Source organism: Pieris napi, chromosome 17, assembly GCF_905475465.1.
Source record: "Pieris napi chromosome 17, ilPieNapi1.2, whole genome shotgun sequence".
Lineage (NCBI taxonomy): Eukaryota > Metazoa > Arthropoda > Insecta > Lepidoptera > Pieridae > Pieris > Pieris napi.
Genome location: NC_062250.1, coordinates 11,763,199 through 11,785,598, shown reverse-complemented (window position 1 = coordinate 11,785,598; position 22,400 = coordinate 11,763,199). Strand labels below are relative to the sequence as shown.

Genomic DNA, 22,400 nt, shown 5'->3' with positions numbered 1-22,400 from the left:
ACGTTTATCTTTCTAATATATAAAATTCTCGTGTCACAATGTTTGTTCCTATACTCCTCCGAAATGGCTCGACCGATTCTTATGAAATTTTTTATCCAATATTCAGTAACTCTGAGAATCGGCTACTATCTATCTTTCAAACCCCTAAGTGATAAGAGATGTCCACCCCAAATTTTCGCGCCTCTGTTCTTCAACGTTTTGGATGGGTTAATTTCACTGAATATAAAACCTCAACCTCCATTCGCTTTCGAACTATCGCACTTGTCAAATATACCTTTGTAAAAAACAATGTTTCATCCATGATCAGTTTAACTCCATACAATTTTCAGCCAATATTCCATCGTTTTATGGTGGTATATAGGTGCATGCAAACTGTGACTGACTGTGTAACTTTCGTTCTGTCCTGTCTTTGCTGTCAATGCTGGGAACCCATGCCGCTCTCCCAATCGTCAGATGGATGCACCTTATACGCTGATGTCAATGTTAGTATATTTTCATATTATATGTAGTACTTCCAGACTCGGAGGCGGCTCGGTTAGGGCCTAGAATGTGTTGCCAAGTAAAATTATTAAACAAATATTTCGGAATCATCGCATGAACGTGAAGCAATAAATATTCTATATAGCAATACATATATTGAAGTGAATTAGATCGCATACTGGAATTATTATTGGAAAACGTGGTTACGCCAGTGCTCTCGCCAGTTACGTAATGGAATATTTAAAACTATGAATATATGATTTAACAAAGCAAGAAATATAAGTGATAACGTAATGAAAAGTTCTGGCAAAACTGTGAGGAGAGTTAGAAGAGGTCAATTTGAGAGAAAAATTAAATACAAAGTGGAACTAGGCACAATAACGAGAATTTAAAGAAAAACTGAACCTGCAGATAAATTATTAAAGACATGAGCATTAACTTGTTCGTTGGGATGAAGCCTTTTAATTTCGACTTTTACGTCCTTAAGACTTGGTTTGACCGTTCAATCGAACTGAGGGCCGCGCCAACCAGTGCCTGGATTTATAGCAACCCTAAATTGAGATAAAGTTTCGTGACGAATCAAACTCAAACTCTCGTTAATTTATATATATATAGCAACATTGACAAATCAAACAAACCACTATTATTAACGTTTTTGAACCAATTTGACTTTGATGTTATTAAATTATAATGACAATGGCAGCTGATACTAACGCCATTGCTCCGACATTATTAATAATGGTAGATTATCAAAGAGTCTTTTTAGATCTAGTAATATTGGCAAATCGAATAAACCACAAATATTAACAGTTATAAACTGATGAGATTTAGACCAGCGCCGTTGCTCCGACATGTCCGCTAAGTCCAACCAGTCTTTGGACAACATTTTTAAGTGATCGATTCTTAAAGCAATCACAGCAATCGCTGTTTATTTTTAAAACTTAATTATTTTAGTGTGGTACATCTCCGAGTATTTCAGCATTCATTTCCTTTTCAACACTTTTCAGTGCGAAAATTCCACATTCCCTTTTTTTACGCAATGATTTATGCACTAGCTTTTATTCCGTTTAACGAAGTATGATTTGTGCATAAATCTAGCATAGTCACAGCATCAATGTGTACAGCTAAACAGTTGTAAATCACTTGTCGTAATGACGAACGGTTGGAGTCGTTAATCTCCCGATACCAAGCTTACGTTTAATTTATAACCGATTTATCAATACCATTATAATGGATATATATGGGCTGCGCATACAAATAATTTACGGTTTTTATGTTATAAAGAGTCTTAGTTCATCTGAAACTTAAGATATAGTGTAGACAAGTTGTAAGTTAGTCTATTCTTAGCTACATAGATATTATTTCAAATTATCTAAACGGGTACCTTCAAAAATAACACTGAAATAAATTTGATATTATTAATGATATAATAGTTACGTATGACAAAAGTAATAATAATTACATATATTACCTTAAACAAATACTACCGGTATTATGTATTAGTTACGTCTACGTAAAATAAACCGCCTATTGGTGGTTACACGCGAAACTATTTCAATCAGATTTTTCACCGACATCGTTTTTAAATAATTCTGTAATGTCTCTGTGTATAGTTGTACAATGTACATGCAAATGCATATTTCATGATAACACGTGTATTATACGATATACGAGAAAGGTTGGAAAATTGATGCCTTTGAGATGTGGTGCTGGATGCCAATGCTGAGAATACCGTGGAATACCAATACATCGACCCTTACCCAACTTCGCATATGGACTCACCTGACTCCCATGAGCCGACAGCGTATTATTTCAACCATACAATACGCAGATGCGATTAGAACTTGGAGAAACTGCTCGTGGTTGGTAGCAAGGCAAAAGATCGTTTACCAACCACATGGACCGATTAAGTGAAAGTATCATCATCCCCACAACTACATTGTTATAAGGGAGGCGCTGGACAGAAACCAGTGGAAACAGATTGTCCGCTGCCGATTAAAGAGAGATACGGTATACACGGGAATGATAACTTGATATTAAAAGTAAGTTGTATTTATAGTAACAATTTATAATATGTTGTGGGTATTTGATTGACGATGATTGCTTATTGTGCTATGATAACATTTCACTTTTTTTGTTTAAATTAACATAAATTTTGGAATTTGCGTAACACTCTTAGGGGTCAGTTTTTTTTAATTATTAATTTAAATTTTATTTATAAAGCGTTATTTGAGTTTCCTGTTTATCATTTGCGATATGCCCAAAAAAAAAGTACTCTGCGCTGTCTGTAAGCAATTAAAAGGTTTTTTTAGTAGAATAATCCTTAAATCCTCCCGGCCTTCTTTTTTATTAATTTATATATATTTTATTTTATTAAAATAATATATTGTAAACCATAATAGTAAACAAAACTGTACAAACTTTGCTTAGTAGAGAATCCCCTTATTAAATTTAGTTTGGATAAAGGTAATATTTTTTTGGGACATTTTTGAAGGTGGCGCCGGAGGATAAGCTCGACACGGGCCGAGCATGTGGTGAACCACTAAAGACCCAGCACCTAGCGATTTACTTTACACCAGGAAAAGATGATTCAATCGAAGTACAGCAGAAAGTTCAGAAGTTCTGGAACCTCGTTGATCACTCACCAGAGTTGGGGAAATTTTTGGAACCACCGGTTAGTAAAAGTTATAGATAATACCTAATAGTTATTTCTTTATCGAAATATATTGTTGAAGTTTTAAAGTCCCGCTGAATCATTGATTTGAGTTAGTATTAGATTAGACACAATACGGAACAAATAACATATTAACATTAATTTATTCGTTGATAAAAACTGCGTTATCAGAATAAACATTAAATTGTTGAATGTTAATTTTGCATACGAGCCTAAACCATAATAGGCCGGGAGATAGTGACACAAAATAGTTAGTCATTTGTACCAGTATAGCGGTTCTACAGGGGTCTTATTACGAAATTAAAAAAAGAATTTTGATGGTCATAGCGCTGGTACCGGCGGCCCAAGCGCGTGGGCGTTAGTCGAACTCGTCGGATTATTTACGACTTTTAAACGATTTGTTCCAAAAAAAATCTAGTATTTTCCGATAGTCCATAAAAAAATAAGTGGCAGCAGTGTCATGCCATACTCCATATGCCATACTCCGGTGTGACTTACAGCCCGCCATATCGACGCGAAAGCGATGATTTAAAAAAATCAGCCATTTGTACCAGGCTAATTTTTGCACAGTTAATCTTCGTCGTGCAGCCATTTTCGAAAATCACCATGCCATACTTTTCGGACGCGTCCAAATGGCTGCCATACTGCCGAAAATCTGCAAAAAAAATTTTTTTTGCCGCCTCCTACAGGCATGGCATTATCAGACTTCTATTTATGATCATACTGGATCATACGGGATTGTTGAAAAAAAAATTTAGGCTGGTACAAATCGTTTGGCAAAAAAAATTGTCTTTTATTGACTTAACTTTCACACATTTAATAATAAAACATTTTTTTACTGGATTGAAGTTATGTATTTACAATTATTAAATTTTAATTATTGAATTTTTAATTATTTAACTTTCAGTCACCGTGACCACGCACGCTAAAGCACGCGAAACGTCGGTTAAATTTAAAATTATGAAAAATAATTGTACATATAATAATAATACATAACTTCAATCCGGTAAAACTTGTTTTATTATTTTTAAAAAATAGCTGATTTTACGGCGGTATGGCGGCCATTTGGAACCGTCCTACAAATGACTAACTATTTTGTGTAACTATCTCCCGGCCTATAAGTGCGTGCTCCTATGTTACCATGCCTCCTGCTGATAGAGGACAATTCTTTGTTGTTAATTTATTTTATTATTATTTATTACTTAAGATGTATGTGAAACATGGTGTAATGGTAGCAGCTCCTTACAAACGTTGTGTAAAACAAAAATCTTGGCGATTAAAAAGAGTTTATTGCCAGTTCATCTCTTCCGTTCTACGTCCTTGGTTTGAGAACTGGCAGTAAATGTAAAATTAGAATCATTTCATGTATATTTCTTTTTTGACGTTCATAAGTGAACATTTTGTTACCTATATGAATAAATGATTTTGACTTTTGACTTTTTTTGAAAATGAAGAGTCGCGCTCCATACCACAAACACAACTGTTGCCAATTGAAGGTGTCTAAGGAAGTGTAATAAAAACAGTTATATTCACAATATCTTTTAATATTCTTCTAGCGTTGAAGAGCTATCAGAATATTATTAAATCCTAGTTATTTGTCTTCAGTTTAAACCAGATGATTCATCGACAGCAACCAGCAAGGCATCACGTAAAAGTCTTGAGTCACTTAAATCTAACCATTCGAATACAACTAAAACTAGCAAGGAATATCCAGCAGTACATCTTGTGAGGACTTTGGATAAAAAGGGTAACTTCAATTACTTAGTTGACTTGTCCTGCGTCACTGTGAACTCTCTCTCATGGCAACCACAGCTCTCTTATTAGACCCATTTCTGTATTGAATCCTTTAAATGCTTTGGGACAATCTGAAATATGGGCAAAGATTCTTTTGCTGTAAATGCGCCCTACACAGTTCCATAAATTATTTGGCGTTAAAACTCGTGTCTGGATTTAATTTGTCTGGTAGAACAGCAACTAGCAATTTTGTTTAGCATAAATCTATTAAGTGTGTAATATCATGAAATATGATTTTCATATAAAATCAATGACATTTTTAAGCTTTTCCAATACCTATAATAATTTTAAGTTTTGTTTTTCAGGAAAATCAAAAACCTAGTTGTGAAGGAATTGTAATTACTGTATTTTTTTTATATATTTAAGTTTTTCTTTGTATGTGTTTATTTTTAATTTATAAACTATTTTGAGATACAATTTGATGTTTCATTTATCATATCATAAGGAAAAACCCTTGTTTCGGTTTATTCGCAATAAAATTTATATTAAGCTATGCGATCCACGAACTACAATTTATTTTATCGTACGACTATAAATATCAATTGAAGTGCCCGTAGAGTGTAAAAAGTTGGGTTGTTTGGAAACGTATTTTCGCAAAAATGATTTACTTTCATCTAAGGAATTGTATTTCTCTTACCTAAAGCTAGTTTTCTTTGAATCTAAATCTAATTTAAAAATTTTGACGGCTCATTGGTCTAGTGGTTAGTACCCCTGACTGCGAATCCATGGGTCCCGGGTTCGATCCCCGGCTGAGACAAACATCGATGTGATGAGCATTTGGTGTTGTGCTTAGGTCTTGGGTGTTTAAATATGTATTTATATGTCTATCTATCTATAATATGTATGTTTATCCATTGCCTAGTACCCATAACACAAGCTTCACCAGCTTAGCATGGGACTAGGTCAATTGGTGTGAATTGTCCAATCTTACAATCTTATCTTACAATCGAGAGTCATAATATATTCATAAATATATAAGGAATTTTGGACAAAGTAACATTCGCTTCAAGATGTTACTATATTCTTTAATGGTTCCTTGGCTATGTTTTCACCATTATTTAAAGAGGTTGCAACCCTATATTCATATATCGTATATATATTGTCGCACACATGTTGACAACATATGTCGTACGTTGTAAAAGTACCAAAGAGGTACATAAATATAAGTTTACATCCGCGATGCAACATAAAACATAATGTACTGTTGCATAGTACTCACGTTATTGCTGGCAGTTATCGCATCGATCGGTAAGTTTTTATATTATTTAATATTAACTCAAAAGTGTGTCTAACATAAAACATTGATCATATAACTTTTGCTTCAAGTATCCTTTATATGGCTTAAAAAATCCAATGAAGCTACAACAAGGCTTTTTGTATCTGTTTCGTTATCATTTGTTTTTTCTAGTAGACGAGTAGGTGATCAGACACGTGCCCTCAGGTTTCTGGTTCCAAAGAATGGGTCGGTTTCTCTACCGTACGAGGGCGTACAGCACAGCCAGGATTCGAAAGTATGACAACAATATTCAACAATATTGTTCATAGAGCATACTGGATAAAAAAATATATGCTTTTAAGCTACTCCTACAGAAGTTCGTAGGGTTTGTACATCTGCAAATATCATCAGCATTCCCTTTCGTATCTTGGTGGTGAAACCATACCGTTTTAATTTTAGTAAAATTTTTCAAAGTAGGTAATACATAACCACCGCAGCAGTTTTACCAATAAACGTTGTTATCATCCTCTTCCAATTGACACTTTAAATGATAAATAAAACACCATTTCGGTACTATGATCGTAGATGCGAGGCGGTTCCGATGCGACTATAAATATTTTCCCAAAGCTGGAGGGTACCTAAAGCTGCAAAGGATCCCCGCGAATTGGAGGGAAGCTCGGCTAAGATGTCACCTTGAAGGTATATTTTAAAAGCAATTTTTAACCCAACTTCAATAATATACAAAATAATCACAAAATTTGGTTTCGACTCGAATTTATGGTTTCCTGGTTTTAGCTTTGTCGATTTAAATGTTCGTTATTGTTTTGAGATGAGAACAATTTGGATGTTAAATAATTGTACCAATTACTTTTATTTAGTTGTAAAGTGTCTAACTAAAGGAATGTTTTTTAATTCTGAAATTTAGATGTTCCGATAAATATACCATAAGCATGTATTAAATTCAGGAACGAAAATTGCATCACCTCTAAATGATGAGCTGAAGACGGCCATGATGTCAATGATGGATGTAACTCCCAAGCTCAAGTGTGGGGTATTTCTGGGCATTCATGCAACATTCTCTAGAGGAGACTTCTTCTCCGTGGAAGGTTAGTATATATATACGTATTATCTTAAGTGTTTATTCATTTTAATAATTTCAATGTGTTAGTTTTTGGGGGTTCCCAAGTAAAAAATACATGTGTTCTATATCTTCAATAACAAACTTAATAGTTAATTCCATTACAAAGTTTAGCGTTGTATGAATGACTTTGTCAGTTTTACCGTTTGGTCGGGTCCTCATAATTCATCGGAAGCACACGACAAAAATTAAATCTGCGCCCTGATCTGAATCGAACACGAAAATTAAGGCGTGACGACTTCACCTATTTCCGGTTATTCAGAGCTATCTATGTGTACTATAAAAACTACCGTATCCCCCTCTCACTCCGTCACAAACATCCTTTTATCTTAGTGTTAAAAAATGTGACTTAAGAGTCTTAGAAAAAAAGATTATGTCCATTTCTAAGAATAAGCATGCATAACAGCCGATGCTACTCTTCAAAAAGTGATATTTCCTGGATGGGCTATCATCAGCATGACCTTTACAATGATAAGAGCGTTATCAACAATTAATTATCACTAACTCGCATATCAATTAATACTTTTGCAACGCACCTACACTTCTACATTCGAAAAAAATTCGCGTAATAAATGTGTACTTTCAAATTACATACTGTTTATGATATCGTTATATTTGCTTAACTTTAAACAAAGAACGCGTAATGTGTTCCGTTACTATCTGAAAATAATATAGTGAAACTAAAATGATTTGTATTTAATTTGAACTACTTGTTCCTGAGATTACTGCGTTGAATACACATAACAAATAAACTCTCTATAATATTAGTATTGATTTAAAGCTGCACTTCTTTTTAAAAAAGCTAAAAAAGCTTAGCTAAATCGGTTTTACGTTAAGTGAGATGCGGCCGATTCGATTCAGGTCCTATTTAACCTCCGCAAAGAGCCCATGTTGTCTGTCTTTTCAACTCTTAGATTGAAAGGAGCAAGGAGTTCCACTTTTCCACAGCGTAATTTATGTATCTGTTTCGTGATAATTTTTTTATTAGCAAGTCTATGGTTACACGATGTTTTCCTTCACTGAACGAGCGAGTTTTTACAAAAGAAACAGAAGATTGGTTCACGTGATTCAAACGACCTCAGGGTTGAGAGGCGCTCTATCAGTTTTTCACTATTATATTCAAGAACATCTTAGTCAGGTAGTCTGTTAGTTAAATCTATTAACATAACGGTTAGCTGAAATCGCGTATAGGCAAAGTAGCATTGCTCAGGTGAATTCGCTAATGAGAATAACAAATGTATGCCGAATTAATTAGTTTTGTTTATTGTTAGCCGTACGCAATTATTCACGGAATTAAGATGTAATTAGTGTAGTAATTTTATCAACCAATAAAAGTTTTAACAACCTAATTAAACTTACAAGCAAATATTTAACGTGTTTTTAAAAAAAGACGACAGAATTATATTATTCTTATACTGAGTCATGTCTACGGCATAGTTTGGGGAATAAGGATAAAAACCGATATATATAGATAGCATTAAGAAAAAAACCAGTCCTCTAGGGATTTCTCAGTACAAAATACTTGCTTTCAGGAGTACCTCTTTCCCAAATTCCCCACAATTGGGCGGTTGGTGAGCCTGACAACTATAAAGACGCAGAGAGCTGTCTTCTCATGACAGAGAATGGGGAATTCGCTGATGTCAACTGCGAGGAAACATATCCCTATTTCTGCTACAAGAAAACTTCGAATTCACTTGTTATGAACAGTTGCGGTACGACAGATCCTGGTATGTAGTTTCTTATGTATTATTTACTTAAAACTAAACAAAATTTATGCAATAATTATAAAATCAATATATGTACCAAAAATGTTTTACCAGAAATGGGTTGATCCATATTTTCTTTTTTTTTGTTTATCAAATGTTTGAAACTTCCATTTTTACTTTACTTTTGAAGAATTATTTTATTATATACCTATAAAGTTTTGGAAGCTTATTTTGTTTTATTTTTCTTTGGAAATGGAGTCGTTACTATTTCTAATTGTTTTGCAATACATTCCAATTACAACAATATATATTGGTCAAACTAATAACTCTCCTTTTTTGAAGTCAGTTCTATTAAGTATAGGGATAAGGAATACATTTTTAATTTTGGTACTACATTATTTTGTTTCCGAACGAAACAAAATTGAGGTTCAGCTAGGAGGAGTTCTCGATTCCACATAACTGAATTAAACATCGTGAATACTTATTTACTAAGAATTAACGCATTTTTTGTTAATTGCAGAGTACGTATTTGACAGTCGTACAGGCAGCTGCTACAAGTTCCACACGGTTCCACGCACCTGGTCCAGAGCCTACATGGCCTGCGCTGCAGAAGGAGGATACCTGGCTATTATCAACAGCGATACTGAAGCTCAGGTCCTTATTTAATTTAATGTTTAACAAAATTACGCTGGTACACTGAGTATGAAAATTATAAATATACTAGCTGGCCTGGCGAACATCGTACCGCCTAACAGTCGATTCTTTATTTGTTTAAAATACTTATTCTGCTATTCGGGACACCGGTCTAGCTAGTAAGATAAAAAAAGAAAATTGATAAGACAACAAATACATTGTCAAAAAATAAAAAATTACCTTCCCGGAACCCCTCCACTAACACTTGAACTTTATGCTATGGTATTAAAGTTCAAATTCACTTTTAAGTATTATTACGAATATTTTGTATGGGAATATAGAAAAGTGTTGTTTTTAGACTGATTCACTCAATGTTATTTTAATTTTTCTCCGTAAGAACCATCTTCGTACTTCAAGGTATATTATAAATAAAAATCAGACAAATCGGTCTAACCGTTTTCATGTTATGTCGTGACAACAGACAACGGGTTTCATTTTTATATATATATAGATAATTTATTTCTGGAACTAGCATTTAAACTCCTTTGTCAAAAAATCTCAATTATAAAATATTTAAAAAAATCTTTTATCCGAATATTATGAGCTTTCTGACTTTGTAGGATATAGTCTTTTGAAAATTATTTTTATCAGTGGAAAGCTATACTATTGTGGACTTCAGGGACCTATTTGACTGTCGTATAACACGAAAACAAAATCGTATGCACCAGTATACTGTAATGGGAAACATATTTCAGACAAATTAAATTTGTATATACTGTATACCATAAATTAGACCAAATTATAAAACGTTTTATAGGATTTTTTCAGAACTGGCTTTGTTACAATACAAGATTCCTTCATATATAAATTCCTACGTATCGGAGACCTGTTTCGATATTTAGCTGCATTTTTCTATGTATATTTTATTTATAAATTTACGTATTTTTCCAGGTGGCAAAGGAAATATTCGCTAAGTACCCCGGAGGTAAGATTCTGGGTAATTTCTGGAAGGACGTAGCTTTCATCGGCTTCCACGACTGGGGAGAGCACGGCGAGTGGCTCACAATCAATAGTAAGTGTATAAATATTATAGACAATATATATTATTCCTCGTATTGATAAACCTGGCTTATCAGTGTTTTATTTATGAAGACTTTAAAAAATAAGCGCTCATATACATGTATTTATTGATTAAAATTTGTTCTCTGATTTACGAATGTCACAAAAAAGCTAATTAAATATTAAATAACATGATAAAAATATCACGCTTATTCCTAGTTTTTAAAATTCACTTATGATCTTAGCATAGTCCATAAAAATATTATTTATATATATTACTAGCAAACTCGGCGAACTCCGTTTCGCCACCAGATGGCTTCGTTTTATGTAACATTTCGTTTGGTGATCCCGCTTTTCTGTTGAATTTTTTCCTGAATTTTCTTTGCTATAAACCTCACAGAGCCCGAGACCTTTCCAACGAATGCAAAACCGTGGAAATCGGTTCGTGCGTTCTGGAGTTATAGCGTCAGGAAGGAAAACCCGACTTATTTTTATATACATAGTAGATATCTAGTGTCTATACACTACTTTATTGATAATCGTTTTCATAAAACGAATTAGTAAAATTTATCTACCTTAAAAATGTAGTGATACCTTTGGTCTTAGCCCCAGATCTCTGAATCTGTTTTTTTTTCGAAATAAGCAAGTTGATCTTTTTATGCCAGTAAATTTTGGCTGTAAGGTATGGTTATTGGTTCCTCGCAATGTTTTCCTTCACCGTACGAGCGAAAATTCAAATACACAAATAGTAAGAAAAATGTATAGTTGACCTCGTCACAATACATTTTTTTTTCGAGTTCGAGTCACATGCTCTAACCGACACTGTTCTACTTTAAATATAAAAACTTTTATAATAAAAGAAGAAGATTTAACGTGAAGAAACACTTGTAATGTTGTGTTATCATTCTAGGTGACACACTCCAGGAAGCCGGTTACAGCAAGTTCTCGGGTGGAGAACCCAATAATGCCACCACAGGAGAATTTTGTGGATCTATCTACAGGAATGGCATGTTTGATGATCTGTGGTGTGAGAACCGATATGCCTTCATCTGTGAGAAGGACCCTGGAAGCCTTATGTGTGAACAAGACCAATAAATTATCGATAAGAATTTGCACCGTCACCTGATTAATAAATGAAACTACAAAAAATCTGATATTTCGGATTCATATTTATTGGCGTGACAATTTCAAGTGAGGATTGAAAAATCTTTTTGATTGTAACATTGTAAAATTCAATGGTGTAAAATAAAATAAACGTGTTATATAAACTTAGCTATTTCGCTTTCTTCGACTGTCAACAGCATCAAAAATAGCCATGTGAGCTAAGCTAGTTTTAGTTGAATTTGCGAGTCAATTTAACGAAAATAAAAACTACTTATCATTTAGGTGTCTCTTCATCACAGATATTATACAGATTTTAAAATTGTAATCTCATACACAGCCTTTGATCGAAAAACGTTTTAAATATTGGCAATTGTTATTTTCCTTTTAGTGATACATAATCTTCATATCCTGACAGTCTTGCTCAACCCTGCTATCAAATTGTCGCATATCGTGCCATCGTGTGGTATCGCACTCCTCCGACAAGTAGTAGCCGTGTGGCGAGCAGGGGCAGCAATTGTTGCACTCACAGAATGCACAGCACGATTTTACTGCGTCCCATGCACCTGCATTCAGTCGTTATATGTTAGGTTTAAAGACTTTATTTTCTCGTAAATAACGTCAGAAAGGTTCGTGGAATAGGCCTACCGGGGATACCACGTTAAAAAAAAACGTGCCGAGTACACTACCTCACAGGTGGTGTGGAAATGTGTGCATACTATGTAGAACATGATTCTTACAAGCGCAATATCTGGGAAATAGTGAGTCTTAGAGAAAAAATCATAGAGACCATTTTTATAGAGAATTTTAAGATCTACAATTTTGCTTGGAGGTACTTTTTCGATAAAACTTACCGTTTTCGAGAAAAAAACAAAAAAACCTAAAATTTTGACCTTGGGCCCCCAATAAGTCCCTAAGCTCACATGGGACTGATGGGGACTTTTGACACTTTATTCCTTGTGGTAAACCTAAGGTCTCTACGAAGATTTGGCTTTGTCGGAATTTTCTTTATTTGATCACTATTTTTATGTCTAAAATGACCGGGCTATAAGTTGTGTTTGTCGTTCTTAAAATAATCACAATAAAATATATCCGTACAATGTACATGCAATAAACGTAAAAGTAACCAAAGAAATATGAAGTAAAAGTAATTTTGTCTAACATATTCACTTAGCTTCGATTTGAATGAATTGAAAGAAGTAATATTTTTTATATTTGTGGGTATAATACAGCTGTGCGCCTTCAGTAGGTAAACATTTTTTGCCGTAGTTCGTACGTATTTTAGGTAATGCAAGATAACTGGTTCGACGCATACTTGTATGAGTCACAGGTTGCGGTTTGGAGAAAGTTAGACTAGTGTGGAGAGAACTTTTTATAATTTTTTTGAGAAGAATCAAAATTCAAAATTCAAAAATCATTTATTCACGTAGTAGTCCAGTCAGTCAAGACAATTAATTCATTATAATTCCAAAAGTTTTCAAATTTTGATGTAAGGTCGGGAGTGGTATTAAAACAAACTATAAAATTTTGCAACCTGCTCTGCGGTCCGGAACATTGTTAAAAATGCAATAAATGATAATTTGCTCAGTTCTTGAGACCAAAATTCCAAAAGTTCTGCAAAGTTGGAGTGGTGTTAAATATATTATTTTACATCACGTGTCAAATTTGCAACCAATTTAAGTGTACGGAACATTTTTTGTTATTAAAAATTAATGTTTTTCTTTATTAAACTGAAGGAAAACGTTCCAAAAGTTCTGCAAATTTGACAGATATATCGAAAATAAAATAAATAACAAAAATGTTCCGTACACTTAGGTTGGTTGCAAATTTTATACGTGATATGAAATATTATATCGAAGACTTCCCCAAGTTTGCAGAACTTTTGGAATTTTTTCCACGACCATACAGCAAAAATTAATTTAATTGCAATTTTAACAATGTTCCGGACTGCGGACAAGGTTGCAAAATGAGATTTATTGTCGTCCCAATGTACCATTCACTTGACCGAAGTTTGAAAACTTTTGGAATTATTATAAAATTTTCGATTTCGAATGTCTATAATGACTGGTCTATAGGTAACACAATGTACACTTGTGATTCGTCATTTAAGAAATAAATAAATAGTATAAAAATAAATAAATACATGTATTATAAACATAAAGTTGTTTAAATTAATTAAGTTGGTGTCTCGATATATTATCTTATCATGTTAAATGTTGAATACCGAAATCGGAGTAATGATAGTGTCATGGAGTCATTGCGATTTTGCGGTACACACTGCATAATTGTATATATGAGTAATCCCGCAATTACATACTTCAAAATTATTTATTTGTTTAGCAATTGTACAATTCAGATTGAGGCCTCCCTAATAAGACCAAACTCAAAGATCTGTGATAGGGAAGTTTCGCTCTCTTTTAATTAACAATGTTATAACAAAATAACTAACACAGTTGCCTTTAAAACGAGGGTACTGAAAATTAATAAATATATGATGATGACTGTGTAATTGTGTGTATGTGAAAGACGAAACAAACCTAAGTGTAAGTGAGCATGAAAAAGATGGATGAAGGAAAAATAGTAATAGTAGTGTACCGAGCCAATGGTTTAAAGTCCTTTTACATTTGTGGTATGTAAAATTATGCAAGCTAAGGGTTTTATTTATGACTACTGGTAAAATGGCACACAACGGTTGAAAAATAGGCCGAACTAAATGTCGGTTCCTCTCTCCTTGGGAGTTCTTTGAATTCGTTCAAAATTACGAGGCTAACTTTTTCCTAACTTGTCCACAAATCCCCAGTCGGTCGACTCTCGAGGAATATTAAGTCAGGGTCTCGTTTCAACTCAAATATCAATTAGCTTGTGTCGTTTTTGCTCAGTCTCTCAACGTCTTTTCTATGTTAATTATAAGTTGCTAACTTGCACTACCGCAGGTGACTCTTAGTTAGAAGGCTGAGTCCCGGTTATTGAAAGCCTTGGAAAACTTAAGACAAACTTATATCTCAATAGAAACTACTGATATTGGCTACTATAGAATACACAGAAGGCGTAAACAAATGCCAGACCATTTGATATTCCTGATAAAACAAGTGGATCAAGGACAATTCTAAAGTTTTGGCTTTGTGTTACAAGTACCACACGAATAAACCGATATTCAAAATTTAATAAGCATCACCTTTTGGCTGGAAGTCTTCCACAGTCCGCTAAGACACTTTCATTTGCGAACTATCAAACTGTGGAATCGACTCCCAGTGGGGGGGTCTTGCCTGGGAGATACGACCGACCAAAGTGTGGCAACGCACACATTCAAACGGGTGTCCAAGGGCTGCGTAGACTGCCTTTTTTGGACGTCCCGTAGGCTTGTGGGGACCCCCTATTAAAAAAAAAAAAAGGGTGCGTGTACTTATGTACGCGCGTAAGAAGTTATACTTCTTTGGCTTTCTTTATTTTTTTTAAATATTAAATAAATAATAACAAATATTTAACGTTAATAATGTAATAATATTTAATATTTAGTATATTATTCAATTATTAATTAATATTAATAATTATTATTATTTTATTATATTATTCATTCAATATTTAATAACTACGTATGTTTCATAACCTTTTAACTAAGTAACAATAGGTCTTTGTGAAAAAGCATTGCTAAATTTCTTTGAAAAAATAATAAAAACTCCTTTATTTGTTTAAAAGGTAAATGACAAATGTCATTATGGTCATTCAAAATTCTTGGCATACGAACTTCACGCATATTCTATTTCTTTTTACTTGTAGATTGTCTTATTCCTATCTCGCCCGCGCACGCTATAATCACACTCCCAATTTTGTGTCACAGGTGCGCGCACATCGTAAAATTTCACTCTCATAAATTTTTCATAACGCGCCTAAAGAAGTATAACTTCAAAAATAACGGGCCGGCAAGACGCCATCAATCTACCTATTATTGTAAGTCCGGTATTCTAACATTTTTAATTACACTTCTCAATTTTCATTTATTGTGAGCCAGACGAAATTTTCACCCATTTGTGATACCCACAACTCCAATAATTTTTGCAGAAATAATATATCTCTTGTCAGCCAGTTCGAACGTTATTCTTTATCATGCTTTTTAGAGTGCCAATTCTTGTAATTTTTTTGTACCTCGGACTAAGTTAATGACTCACCAAGATTTTTAGCAAGCTGTGCGAGTCTCAAGTAGGTGGTATCAACAGTATCATCAATAGGCGCTTGGCATATCCTGACCACCTCGGGAGGGGGAATGTATCCCCTCTCCTTGACTGTCACACGACGACTTGTAGAGAATAATGGACACGGGCTATTTGGGTATACTTTCTGAAACAAATTAATCCTGATGTATATGTTTTATGTTCGGATGATCGGCCTTCGGTGTCATATTTTTACTATTTAATATATCGCGGAAGCTTGGCAGACCCTTGCGACTTCTTCGATACAAAAAGTCCCCTTGGTGTACCGCAATGATTGCTGGCTATTTCACCGAGAAAGAGAGAAAGTTGTATGGATGTGGTTAGCGCATCGCCTGATTAGTAAATTTTCATGTAATTTTCACATGTATATTTCTTAAATTTTTCATAAGTGTTTGATTGTCCTTGCTTTAACATGTGTGTTGTTTAAAAGATAAAAATAATGTAAAATAAAATACCAGCCCTGCGATTCTGTAACTCGCTTCACACACCCTCAGCGCTGATTTTTGCTGTCAAATCGTTCGTTTCGGTGTCATGTTACAATTTGGTATTCTGATAAACAATAACCGCGACAAAAGCGCCGCTCAAATGAGATTGTTCACATTTGGAACTAAAATTTGGCACTGCTACACTTACGCTCCAAAATTGTTAGTATTTGGTATTCTGATACATACCATTTGACATCTCATCTCACTTAAATGTACATTTTGTACGTCAAATTAAAAGTTGCTCTTCCCTCGCTGAAATCGTCATTTACCAGTGAGTTAGCCATTTTTAGCGAAGTTAAAACTTGTTTTATGTGAAAATATTCTAACATAGGACAATCTATATGTATCTTGGGGTATGTTTATAAAATAATATTTATAATACAGCATTATTTTACGAAAAAATTATATATATAAACATTAAGCTTCGTGAAATAGAACTTTGTTATTGTTACAGAAGGCCCGTTTCCACTTTAAAAGTTTAAACCTCTATTTCAAGAAATAAATGATGTAAACCACTAAAAAATTCTTAATATAATATCTATAGATGGCGAAGAAAATGTAGGCACGAAACGACCAATTGATTTCTCGGCGTTGGTTACTATCGCTCTTTTCCAATACTCAAGAAATTATATGATGTTGACGAAACCTAGAACATATGCTGCTGAGATGAACGAAGAGTCTAGTAAATAGATGATCTAAGGTAAACATTTTGATTATTTTAGCATTAGAAATATAAAAATCTTGTCTCCAGCAGAGATAAGTCGAACAGAAAACGATAAATATGTTAAGATAGGTAAATTTTGTAATATATTTGTATTTTTCTACTATACTAAAATTATAAATCTAATAATTTCAGAGATCCCCAAATGTTCAAAATTCCTGATAGAAAAATACATTCTGCCTTTGAAGAAGAAGAATATTACATTTGTATCATACAACAAGGCCCCTGGATATAAAAAGACGCAATAGTGCAGACATTTTCAAATTATTGAATTTCGACTACTTATCCTTCAATTTATAATAAATGATAACACAGTACAATTTCGGTTCCTATATTTTTATAAAATATATTGATATAACATTAAGGTTTTGGATAAAAACATTATTCTGCTTTACACAAGTATGAAATACTATCATTACATACATGATGGTTTAAGTACTTATTAAGCTTTTTTAAATTTATCGTTCATAACTATTACTTTTTACAAACTAATTAGGAAATATATTAAAATAAATATATTTGTCTACAAAATAAAGTAGATGTTATTGATTAGCTCTATGTGAGGCTGGGTTTGAATTAGTTTTATTAAACTTAAGTTTGTTTTACTGAAAGTTATTTTGTAGTGTGTTAAAAGTTTACTATAATCATTAAATTAAATGTGTAAGTTATTATATTGTTCTTTTATTAACCTATAAAGTAACATGGATTATATATTTTTCATTTCGGCTTAGCTATGTATTTAACTCGGTTACTACGTTTTCTATAGGCAGTCATTAAATAAGTGGTAGATTTAATTAATCATTTTATTAATATAACAATATTATTAGATACAAAAAAATTATTATGAAGTACACAATTATCTTAAACACGGTAATACAATTTTTCATATAAAAATCATAGTTGTCCAAACTGCATTCAAAATAGATTAGTGGTCTCGGTTTAATATCTCTTCTTAACATTTCAATAATTGGTCATTTTCTTCCTCATTCTTGACAACTACCGCTGATGGCTGTAATACAATGGTTATCTGTTAAAATTGTAAATAGGGAGATGTGGTAGGTCACTGTACTGACACAATAATATTGCGTAGCAATTGAATTATTGTAAAGTTAAGGAAAATAATAAAAAAACTTGCATAAAACACACAAAAACTTATATATGGGATATCTTTGTATTTCTAAGTAAAGTATCTTAAAAACATGTTTGATAATATTATAACTAAGCCAAATATTATTAAAAGTTTTATGGTAACAAGGCTTAGTAATTTCGCACACAGTATTTGATTCAGTACTATGAATAAAAAAATCTTGAGCACACCTATATTTAGACTCAAAAATGCAAATCCAAGTATGTACTTTAAAAACAATTATTTATTAATGAAACAAATCCAGAACCCATAAAGGCTATGTTTAGTGCTAAAGTGTAGTCAGCAGCAATAACTATCTTTTGATTGCTTCTATGTTTATTAAATAAGTTATGGCAATGTCATTTCCAACATTTAAAATTAACATTGATCACTTGAAATGGTATGAATTTGAGCAACTGAAAGCTTATATATTTGATCCAACATACCTAACATGATTATATTTTATACTTGTGTTCTGAAATCTGAACAATTAAATTAAATTCAACTTGATCAATTAAAATTAATACTTCTTATATTTCATGAATGGAATTTGAAGTTAGAAAACCTAAAAATATCTTTTATATTTGACATTTTTAACCAACAATTTAATTATTCTTTACAATGTCGCTTCGATTTAACCTATTACATTTGACTTCAAATTTGCCATCAAACAAACAAACTTTGTTAGCTATTTTTCTAGACACTGCTTATTCCTATTTATTTACTATGATAGTTATTATATTTCTAAAATAGTTTTAATAGAATTCAGTGTTTAAGAGTGTTAGTAAAAACATAGGTAATATTGTTGTTGTGTGTTTGACCTCTGAATCACTTAAAAAGGGTGGAATAGTAGTTTCGTGGCATCTAAAAAGTACCAACACTTGCACTTACACAAATGAATAAATATATAAACACTAATTTTTCTTCTTTATTATTCAACAAAATATTATATGAAAACATTGGTATTCACCTTTAGTAATATTTTGAAAATTGAAGATACCTATCCATCCTGTTTAATTTGAATCCTTAGACCATTTGCTGAGAGAATCACTTTTAGCGAGACATAATAATCTTTTTGTTAAGATAATATTCTTAAATTTTTTACAATATATCCACATGTTAGGTATAACTTGTTTCGTGCTGAAAAATAATTAAAATTTTTAAGTTGCTTTCGCTCATATAGGTACACCACGGCTGGTCAGTTGTCGGGTAAATACGAAGTATAAACTCTTAATTGGAAGTCATAAACAAAATACGTAACTTACGATTTACTAATAAATAAACTCACTACTTACCTTTAAGCGGCCCCATTGCCAGATGGGTTTTAATAATTTTCCTCGCTATTCTATTATTTTCCATCAGATAAATCATTTTTGAGATATTTTCAGTTTATCTTTTTGTTAATATTCTTCATTCGTCGTCAACCATTTTGTTTTATTAAAAATATTTTGTTTATGTATGATGAAAATTTTGACAATTAACTCTTTTTATAAAATAAAATGAGTCAATTGTCACGATATTAATAGACAACAACTCACTAGGTTACCTCCCTCCACTTATCAAGACGTAATGTAAAATTTCTTAACAGAATACCATGAGATTCCAAAAATTACGTCAGTGACGAAGGGAGCGCTGTTACTGCGTAGTGGACTCACGGAATAACAGTGAGTTACAGAATCGCAGGGCAGTGTTTGATTGCGCATATAAGGATGTATTATGTGGAATATTCACAAGTGCAGTGGGATCAAAATACATGGTCTCACTTGAGGATAATGACCGCACCATAGGCACTAAACTATACTACTTAAATATCTAAACTTATAATCATGTAGTTATTATAATAAAAACGTAACGAAAGAACATACCGTTACCGAATACCGAAAGAAATTTAAACATCAATGCATAGTTTTTATGCGTAAGTTATAAATCATATTTGTGGAGAATAGACATTTTTAAAGGCTCCGCAAAGAAACGGTTGCGCTGCCTGTAAGTTTCTTAATTATTCTATTTTAGTACTGTCGCAATCTAGTTTCAAGTTAGCGCTAACTTAGTGATACAATTAATTCTCAGCTCGGCTGCCTTAGACAATGTTCGCATAACTTGCACTTCTTAATGATATAGTTTGTTTGTACTTCGTAATGAATTAAGCTTATTTGAAAGCTTCAATTGAATTCATTTGTGAGTAAAATAGATATTAAATAATTACACAGTATTTATTGGGTACAGAATAATGCATACATTAAAATAATGAAGTCATTGTGTTTATTCAAAAGCATAAAACATCAGCTCCGTGCGTCAAAACACGAAGTCTGAATGAATCAAAGTCGTGTCTGAACGCTCCAATTCATAAAATTTATGATTTTTGTACCATAATTTTAACTTAAGCCTATTTTTTATTGAATTTTTGTAGATCCTTAACTAAACTTACGAAATAAAGAGACGTAAATAGATGTCGTTAGCTGTTTAATTACTTTAGATGTGCATCATTAATTTAGCTGTGATAAAGTTACGGCCTTGGAACATACATGAATGATTTGTAAACAAATACACAGTGATATGGCGTCATTTTTGTCTTTTGTTATGCTACTTACTGTCGGCCATCGGCGGAAACACTCCGGTTTAGGTTTCCTCTCCAGCAGTAACTCAGCTGAGGTGTTCTGAACATCACCTTTCCACTCTCTTCTGCGACTCTTGCAAATCGGTCGGCATCTGATATTAACTATGTTCTATAAGCATTCATAGAATTGAATACAAATTACTAATTATAAATATTTCAATACATACTTGCAAAGATGGCTGGTCTTTTTTGGGTCGAGTTTTATTTCCGGTAATTTAAGCATTCTAGTTTATGTTTTAATACAATTTACGTTTAATTGGGTTTATGGTCGGTGTTTTGGATTGTTATGGATTATTTCTATTTATATTATGTCATGGGATATGCCAAAAGGGAATTGTCAAAGAATGAAAGAACGAGGTTATAAATCAAACACATATGAACGCAAAATAAAATCGTAAATTTGCAACCAGGTGTAGAATAGATGAAAAGAAAACTCTTTTATATTATTCTATATAGTTCTTAATATCTTTGATACATACTCAAGATTTGAATAATTGTCTATGTCAATGACATAAACATTATTCAATACCTACAGAGTACAAGGAATCCAAGATATTCTCGTCTGTCGTGTAAGTTTCCAAATTGACCGCTCCAGATGTTTCCTTGATGACCACGAAGCTCAGACATGAGCTACCCACTGAAATACGATACAAGCGGGATTGATAACTTATATTTAAAATTAAGTTGTATTTATAGTAACAATTTATAATATGTTGTGGGTATTTGATAAAAGGCGATGATTGCTGATTGTGCTATGATAACATTTCACTTTTTTTGTTTAAATTAACATAAATTTTGGAATTTGCGTAACACTGTTAGGGGTAAGTTTTGTTTGATTATTCATTTAAATTTTATTTATAAAGCGTTATTTGAGCTGCCTGTTGTAGCCTTTGTAAATGCCCACAAATAAGGACAATGCGCTATGACAAGAAGCGTTTAAAAGGTTTAGTAAGGATAATCCTGAAATCCTCCTGGCATCCTTTTTTATTAATTTGTATATATATAAGCCAAGTTGTTTTATTTTATCCAAATAATATTATATTGTAAATTGTAATAGTAAACTAACCTGCACTAAATTCTCCTATTAAATTAAATTAATATTCAGAGAAAGAGAGAGAGAGATTTAGAGAAACTTCAGAAGTTCTGGAACCTCGTAGATCAATCATCAGATTTGGGAAATTTTTTGGAACCACCAGTCAGTAAAAAATTATAGATAATACCTTATAGTTATTTCTTTATCGAAATATATTAAGTTTTAAAGTCCCGCTGAACTATTGATTTGAATTAGTATTAGATTAGACACAATACGAAACAAATAACATATTAACATTAATTTATTCGTTGATAAAAACCGCGCTAACAGAATGAACATTAAATTGTTGAATGTTAATTTTGCATACGAGCCTAAACCGAATCATTGAACATGTTGAAATGGATCAAAT

At 32.7% G+C, this 22,400-nt stretch overlaps 3 protein-coding genes and 2 long non-coding RNA genes across 5 annotated transcripts; 3 read left to right on the top strand and 2 right to left on the bottom strand.

The window, feature by feature from the left end:
* Positions 1 to 221: 221 nt before the first annotated feature.
* LOC125057932 lies at positions 222 to 5,365 on the top strand. Its single transcript, XM_047661892.1, has 4 exons — positions 222 to 482; positions 2,975 to 3,154; positions 4,760 to 4,901; positions 5,254 to 5,365. The coding sequence occupies exons 1-4, from the start codon at positions 300 to 302 to the stop codon at positions 5,268 to 5,270; spliced, it is 522 nt and encodes a 173-aa protein (XP_047517848.1). The 5' UTR covers positions 222 to 299; the 3' UTR covers positions 5,271 to 5,365.
* A 687-nt stretch (positions 5,366 to 6,052) lies between these two features.
* Positions 6,053 to 11,972, top strand: LOC125057769 (macrophage mannose receptor 1-like). The gene is made up of 7 exons (XM_047661638.1): positions 6,053 to 6,196; positions 6,750 to 6,863; positions 7,130 to 7,270; positions 8,835 to 9,029; positions 9,529 to 9,662; positions 10,593 to 10,713; positions 11,611 to 11,972. Exons 1-7 carry the CDS (start codon positions 6,145 to 6,147, stop codon positions 11,793 to 11,795), a joined length of 942 nt encoding a protein of 313 aa, XP_047517594.1. The 5' UTR covers positions 6,053 to 6,144; the 3' UTR covers positions 11,796 to 11,972.
* Positions 11,973 to 12,116: 144 nt separating this feature from the next.
* On the bottom strand, positions 12,117 to 21,360 carry LOC125057770. Its single transcript, XM_047661639.1, has 4 exons — positions 21,126 to 21,360; positions 20,933 to 21,050; positions 15,968 to 16,136; positions 12,117 to 12,367 (listed from the first exon to the last, which is right to left on the bottom strand). Exons 1-4 carry the CDS (start codon positions 21,179 to 21,181, stop codon positions 12,189 to 12,191), a joined length of 522 nt encoding a protein of 173 aa, XP_047517595.1. The 5' UTR covers positions 21,182 to 21,360; the 3' UTR covers positions 12,117 to 12,188.
* On the top strand, positions 16,807 to 17,396 carry LOC125057771. The gene is made up of 3 exons (XR_007118261.1): positions 16,807 to 16,847; positions 16,949 to 17,194; positions 17,351 to 17,396. It is a non-coding gene; the product is annotated as an uncharacterized LOC125057771 (long non-coding RNA).
* LOC125057772 lies at positions 18,177 to 20,033 on the bottom strand. Its single transcript, XR_007118262.1, has 3 exons — positions 19,637 to 20,033; positions 19,312 to 19,481; positions 18,177 to 18,224 (listed from the first exon to the last, which is right to left on the bottom strand). It is a non-coding gene; the product is annotated as an uncharacterized LOC125057772 (long non-coding RNA).
* Positions 21,361 to 22,400: the final 1,040 nt, after the last annotated feature.

Coding starts and splice junctions, on each gene's coding strand:
- LOC125057932 (XM_047661892.1), top strand. CDS start 300: ATGATCAGTTTAACTCCATACAATTTTCAGCCAATATTCCATCGTTTT. Junction 483..2,974: donor CCTTATACGCTGATGTCAAT/GTTAGTATATTT, acceptor ACATTTTTGAAG/GTGGCGCCGGAGGATAAGCT. Junction 3,155..4,759: donor GGAAATTTTTGGAACCACCG/GTTAGTAAAAGT, acceptor ATTTGTCTTCAG/TTTAAACCAGATGATTCATC.
- LOC125057769 (XM_047661638.1), top strand. CDS start 6,145: ATGTACTGTTGCATAGTACTCACGTTATTGCTGGCAGTTATCGCATCG. Junction 9,030..9,528: donor TTGCGGTACGACAGATCCTG/GTATGTAGTTTC, acceptor TGTTAATTGCAG/AGTACGTATTTGACAGTCGT. Junction 10,714..11,610: donor CGAGTGGCTCACAATCAATA/GTAAGTGTATAA, acceptor TTATCATTCTAG/GTGACACACTCCAGGAAGCC.
- LOC125057770 (XM_047661639.1), bottom strand. CDS start 21,181: ATGCTTAAATTACCGGAAATAAAACTCGACCCAAAAAAGACCAGCCAT. Junction 16,137..20,932: donor GTTTCCGCCGATGGCCGACA/GTAAGTAGCATA, acceptor AATTTGTTTCAG/AAAGTATACCCAAATAGCCC. Junction 12,368..15,967: donor ACAGCTTGCTAAAAATCTTG/GTGAGTCATTAA, acceptor GACTGAATGCAG/GTGCATGGGACGCAGTAAAA.